Raw genomic sequence first — 6,886 nt, 5'->3', positions numbered from 1 at the left:
CATAATAATAATACTGCTAGTACTACTCATAATAATAACACTGCTACTACTACTCATAATAATAATACTGCTAGTACTACTCATAATAATAACACTGCTACTACTACTCATAATAATAACACTGCTACTACTACTCATAATAATAACACTGCTACTACTACTCATAATAATAATAATACTGCTAGTACTACTCATAATGATAATAATACTGCTAGTACTACTCATAATAATAACACTGCTACTACTACTCATAATAATAACACTGCTACTACTACTCATAATAATAATACTGCTAGTACTACTCATAATAATACTGCTACTACTACTCATAATAATACTGATGCAGGTGAATTGAAGGTTTGAACACACAGATTGTGAAGCAGGTTTAAACCAGAATAATCAGATACTACTCACCATTTATCAGCGGCACAAAACGGAGTCCTCCTTCTGGCCTGTTGACGTCCTCTGAAACAAGAGGAAAGAGAATGAATACTATCCCCAGGTACGGTGACGCAAATCACGAGCTCTACAGAGAATGAACCAGGTGACGTGTTGACTACACGACAGGACCCTTCACTACAACGTAATTTATCAACTGATCTGAGAGCATCACAGCGGGACTACAACACAGGACCCTTCAATACAACTCAATTTATCATCTGATCTGAGAGCATCACAGCGGGACTACAACACAGGACCCTTCACTACAACGCAATTTATCAACTGATCTGAGAGCATCACAGCGGGACTACAACACAGGACCCTTCAATACAACTCAATTTATCATCTGATCTGAGAGCATCACAGCGGGACTACAACACAGGACCCTTCAATACAACTCAATTTATCATCTGATCTGAGAGCATCACAGCAGGACTACAACACAGGACCCTTCACTACAACACAATTTATCATCTGATCTGAGAGCATCACAGCGGGACTACAACACAGGACCCTTCAATACAACACAATTTATCATCTGATCTGAGAGCATCACAGCGGGACTACAACACAGGACCCTTCAATACAACTCAATTTATCATCTGATCTGAGAGCATCACAGCGGGACTACAACACAGGACCCTTCACTACAACACAATGTATCATCTGATCTGAGAGCATCACAGCGGGACTACAACACAGGACCCTTCACTACAACACAATTTATCATCTGATCTGAGAGCATCACAGCGGGACTACAACACAGGACCCTTCAATACAACTCAATTTATCAACTGATCTGAGAGCATCACAGCAGGACTACAACACAGGACCCTTCACTACAACACAATTTATCATCTGATCTGAGAGCATCACAGCGGGACTACAACACAGGACCCTTCACTACAACACAATTTATCATCTGATCTGAGAGCATCACAGCGGGACTACAACACAGGCCCCTTCAATACAACACAATTTATCATCTGATCTGAGAGCATCACAGCGGGACAACAACACAGGACCCTTCAATACAACACAATTTATCATCTGATCTGAGAGCATCACAGCGGGACTACAACACAGGACCCTTCAATACAACACAATTTATCATCTGATCTGAGAGCATCACAGCGGGACTACAACACAGGACCCTTCACTACAACACAATTTATCATCTGATCTGAGAGCATCACAGCGGGACTACAACACAGGATCCTTCACTACAACACAATTTATCATCTGATCTGAGAGCATCACAGCGGGACTACAACACAGGACCCTTCACTACAATGCAATTTATCATCTGATCTGAGAGCATCACAGCAGGACTACAACACAGGACCCTTCACTACAATGCAATTTATCATCTGATCTGAGAGCATCACAGCAGGACAACAACAGACTACAGACTCCTTCACCTCAAGCACAGGGGTCCTGTCTTTCACATGTACCAACTACTGCCACTAGAAATGATGTATTATGGCTTTCAATAGAAATGTGTCTCTGTCAATACAATGTTTCAATAACATGTGTCTCTGCCTTGTCAATACGATGTTTCAATAACATGTTTCAATAACGTGTCTCTGTCAATACGATGTTTCAATAACATGTGTCTCTGTCAATACGATGTTTCAATAACATGTGTCTCTGTCAATAGGATGTTTCAATAACATGTGTCTCTGTCAATAGGATGTTTCAATAACATGTGTCTCTGTCAATACGATGTTTCAATAACATGTGTCTCTGTCAACACGATGTTTCAATAACATGTGTCTCTTTGTCAATACGATGTTTCAATAACATGTGTCTCTGTCAATACGGTGTTTCAATAACATGTGTCTCTGTCAATACGATGTTTCAATAACATGTCTCTGTCAATACGATGTTTCAATAACATGTGTCTCTGTCAATACGGTGTTTCAATAACATGTGTCTCTGTCAATAAGATGTTTCAATAACATGTGTCTCTGCCAATACGATGTTTCAATAACATGCGTCTCTGCCTTGTCAACATGATGTTTCAATAACATGTGTCTCTTTGTCAATACGATGTTTCAATAACATGTGTCTCTTTGTCAATACTGTGTTTTCCGCAAGAACATAAACAAGGCCATTTGTTATTCTACAATACAGGAGTCTCCTGGCTGGAAAAGGACCACGCCGCTGATACCATCACTCATTCTATATATAGTCTTCTACACCATCCCGTTGGGCAACACACTGGTTGAATCAACGTTGTTTCCACGTCATTTCATTTTCTGAACCAACGTGGAATAGACGTTGAATTGACGTCTTGCGCCGTCGCTTCTTTACCTGGCGGTCCGTGTTGAGAACCGTTAGCGGTGTCCGGTTAGAGGCGGGGGACTGCGGGCACGTCCCCGTCTGTTGTTTCAGGAGAGAAGGGTGCGTCTCCAGCGCCAGCTGCAGGTCCAAGATGTAATCTATGACGTGCTGAAGGATCTCCACTTTGCTGACTTTCTTATCCTGCGGTATGGTGGGTACGAGACGCTTGAGACGACTGTAACAGTGGTTCATATCGTCCTGCAGACACAGCTGCTCTTCTTCTTCTCTCTGCAACCGAGACCGGGCGATGTTCAGGCTGTGATCCGAGAGGTAGTGTAAAGAAAGCTCGTTGCTGCTGCAGATTGAGGTATCCTTATTAGCCTTCATTTTTGGGGTAATAACGCAGCCGGTACGGCGGAGGAGGGGGGGTTTTGAGAGAAAACAATCACACTGGTACCAAATACCGGAGATTATGTGTAGGAGATGAAGATGGGTATGACCGACGTAAAAGCCAAAACTGCCCCCCCCACCAAAAAAGAAAACGGTCGACAAAAAAAAAATGTTTCAAAAGTAGTATGATTTTATTCTGTCAACATCCCGTGGACCAGTCGGTTCTACTCCACCGAGCACAGCGTGAAGAATGAATAGATTCCGGACACTTATATGGGGAAGGGGAGGCGCCAGCGCGCGGCTGGTTGACAGTTCGGTGGAGAAACCGGTCAATCACGAGCCGTCCGGTGCCCGTGATGGAACAACAACCACCCTATAGAAATGCGCTGCGGAGGGTGACACGCCTGTCGAAGGTTTGTGTGTGGTGTGTGGTGTGTGTGTGTGTGTGTGTGTGTGTGTGTGTGTGTGTGTGTGTGTGTGTGTGTGTGTGTGTGTGTGTAAGGAGGCACGGAGCATATAAAATATAAAATGCAATAATTCTGTGTAAACCTGATTATCATCGTTCACTTAAAATATATATTTATATTTTATATATCTTGTACGTGAAATCAACGTTTTTATGTCATACACAAGATTCAACAGGGAGCAAAAAGGTGAAATCCTTCTAGCCAGCTACCTCTCAACGGTGCAGTGAAATCCTTCTAGCCAGCTACCTCTCAACAGTGCAGTGAAATCCTTCTAGCCAGCTACCTCTAAACAGTGCAGTGAAATCCTTCTAGCAAGCTACCTCTCAACAGTGCAGTGAAATCCTTCTAGCCAGCTACCTCTCAACAGTGCAGTGAAATCCTTCTAGCCAGCTACCTCTCAACGGTGCAGTGAAATCCTTCTAGCCAGCTACCTCTCAACAGTGCAGTGAAATCCTTCTAGCAAGCTACCTCTCAACAGTGCAGTGAAATCCTTCTAGCCAGCTACCTCTCAACAGTGCAGTGAAATCCTTCTAGCCAGCTACCTCTCAACAGTGCAGTGAAATCCTTCTAGCCAGCTACCTCTCAACAGTGCAGTGAAATGCTTCTAGCGAGCTGCCTCTCAACAGTGCAGTGAAATCCTTCTAGCCAGCTACCTCTCAACGGTGCAGTGAAATGCTTCTAGCCAGCTACCTCGCAACAGTGCAGTGAAATCCTTCTAGCCAGCTACCTCTCAACAGTGCAGTGTAATGCTTCTAGCCAGCTACCTCGCAACAGTGCAGTGAAATCCTTCTAGCCAGCTACCTCTCAACAGTGCAGTGAAATCCTTCTAGCCAGCTACCTCTCAACAGTGCAGTGAAGTCCTTCTAGCCAGATACCTCTCAACGGTGCAGTGAAATCCTTCTAGCCAGCTACCTCTCAACGGTGCAGTGAAATCCTTCTAGCCAGCTACCTCTCAACAGTGCAGTGAAATCCTTCTAGCAAGCTACCTCTCAACAGTGCAGTGAAATCATTCTAGCCAGCTACCTCTCAACAGTGCAGTGAAATCCTTCTAGCCAGCTACCTCTCAACAGTGCAGTGAAATCCTTCTAGCCAGCTACCTCTCAACAGTGCAGTGAAATCCTTCTAGCCAGCTACCTCTCAACAGTGCAGTGAAATGCTTCTAGCGAGCTGCCTCTCAACAGTGCAGTGAAATCCTTCTAGCCAGCTACCTCTCAACGGTGCAGTGAAATGCTTCTAGCCAGCTACCTCGCAACAGTGCAGTGAAATCCTTCTAGCCAGCTACCTCTCAACAGTGCAGTGAAATCCTTCTAGCCAGCTACCTCTCAACAGTGCAGTGAAATCCTTCTAGCCAGATACCTCTCAACAGTGCAGTGAAATCCTTCTAGCCAGCTGCCTCTCAACAGTGCAGTGAAATCCTTCTAGCCAGCTACCTCTCAACAGTGAAATATAAAAGACGAACAAAAGTAAATATTAACAAACACAGTAAGGTAATTGTTATACGGTTATTAAACGGATAGCCTAAATTAATATCGTAGAATAGTCTGTAGCACTCAGCTTCTCTCTGCATGCCTTTAAAACCGACCACAAGTCTCAAGTCGAGACCCAGGTAGAACGGGTCGAGACCCAGGAAGAACGGGTCGAGACCCAGGTAGAACGGGTCGAGACCCAGGTAGAACGGGTCGACACCCAGGTAGAATAGGTCGAGACCCAGGTAGAACAGGTCGAGACCCAGGTAGAACGGGTCGAGACCCAAGTAGAACAGGTCGAGACCCAGGTAGAACAGGTCGAGTCTCGAGTCAAGTCTCTAGGCGACACCCTCCTGTGTAGAGGACAGGAGGGTGGAGAGGACAGGAGGGTGGAGAGGACAGGAGGGTGGAGAGGACAGGAGACAGGAGGGTGGAGAGGACAGGAGACAGGAGGGTGGAGAGGACAGGAGACAGGAGGGTGGAGAGGACAGGAGACAGGAGGGTGGAGAGGACAGGAGACAGGAGGGTGTAGAGGACAGGAGACAGGAGGGTGGAGAGGACAGGAGACAGTGGGGTGGAGAGGACAGGAGACAGGAGGGTGGAGAGGACAGGAGACAGGAGGGTGGAGAGGACAGGAGACAGGAGGGTGTTGCCCTGTGGTGTGTAGAGGACAGGAGACCTGAATGTTTGATAATCTCCTGATGATAAAACACAGTGAGAAACGCTGATAATACGATTATGCCCAAGTGGCAGATTTTGCTGGTCCATATAATACACAGAGAAACCATGACTCCACTGGTCAATATAATACACAGAGAAACCATGACTCTGCTGGTCAATATAATACACAGAGAAACCATGACTCTGCTGGTCCATATAATACACAGAGAAACCATGACTCTGCTGGTCAATATAATACACAGAGAAACCATGACTCTGCTGGTCCATATTATACACAGAGAAACCATGACTCTGCTGGTCAATATAATACACAGAGAAACCATGACTCCTCTGGTCAATATAATACACAGAGAAACCATGACTCTGCTGGTCCATATAATACACAGCGAAACCATGACTCCGCTGGTCAATATAATACACAGAGAAACCATGACTCTGCTGGTCAATATAATACACAGAGAAACCATGACTCTGCTGGTCAATATAATACACAGAGAAACCATGACTCTGCTGGTCCATATAATACACAGAGAAACCATGACTCCGCTGGTCCATATAATACACAGAGAAACCATGACTCTGCTGGTCAATATAATACACAGAGAAACCATGACTCTGCTGGTCAATATAATACACAGAGAAACCATGACTCTGCTGGTCAATATAATACACAGAGAAACCATGACCCTGCTGGTCAATATAATACACAGAGAAACCATGACTCTGCTGGTCAATATAATACACAGAGAAACCATGACTCTGCTGGTCAATATAATACACAGAGAAACCATGACTCTGCTGGTCCATATAATACACAGAGAAACCATGATTCCGCTGGTCCATATAATACACAGAGAAACCATGACTCTGCTGGTCAATATAATACACAGAGAAACCATGACTCTGCTGGTCAATATATAATACACAGAGAAACCATGACTCTGCTGGTCAATATAATACACAGAGAAACCATGACTCTGCTGGTCAATATAATACACAGAGAAACCATGACTCTGCTGGTCAATATAATACACAGAGAAACCATGACTCTGCTGGTCAATATAATACACAGAGAAACCATGACTCTGCTGGTCAATATAATACACAGAGAAACCATGACTCTGCTGGTCAATATAATACACAGAGAAACCATGA

General features: G+C 44.5%; 1 protein-coding gene across 1 annotated transcript; it reads right to left on the bottom strand.

Moving 5' to 3' along the window:
* Positions 1 to 406: 406 nt before the first annotated feature.
* On the bottom strand, positions 407 to 3,515 carry LOC106599599 (DNA-binding protein inhibitor ID-4). Its single transcript, XM_045712053.2, has 2 exons — positions 2,758 to 3,515; positions 407 to 465 (listed from the first exon to the last, which is right to left on the bottom strand). The coding sequence occupies exons 1-2, from the start codon at positions 3,112 to 3,114 to the stop codon at positions 421 to 423; spliced, it is 402 nt and encodes a 133-aa protein (XP_045568009.2). The 5' UTR covers positions 3,115 to 3,515; the 3' UTR covers positions 407 to 420.
* Positions 3,516 to 6,886: the final 3,371 nt, after the last annotated feature.

This window comes from Salmo salar, unplaced genomic scaffold (genome assembly GCF_965601325.2).
Source record: "Salmo salar unplaced genomic scaffold, fSalSal1 ptg000635l, whole genome shotgun sequence".
In the NCBI taxonomy this organism is placed as follows: Eukaryota; Metazoa; Chordata; class Actinopteri; order Salmoniformes; family Salmonidae; genus Salmo; species Salmo salar.
Note: the sequence above shows the minus strand (reverse complement) of the source record. Positions and strands in the feature narration are given on the sequence as shown.

What these genes read in the sequence shown, in the direction of transcription:
- LOC106599599 (XM_045712053.2), bottom strand. Translation starts at nt 3,114, where the DNA reads ATGAAGGCTAATAAGGATACCTCAATCTGCAGCAGCAACGAGCTTTCT. An exon ending in TTCTCAACACGGACCGCCAG is followed by an intron (nt 466 to 2,757) that starts GTAAAGAAGCGA and finishes CTCTTGTTTCAG; the next exon opens with AGGACGTCAACAGGCCAGAA.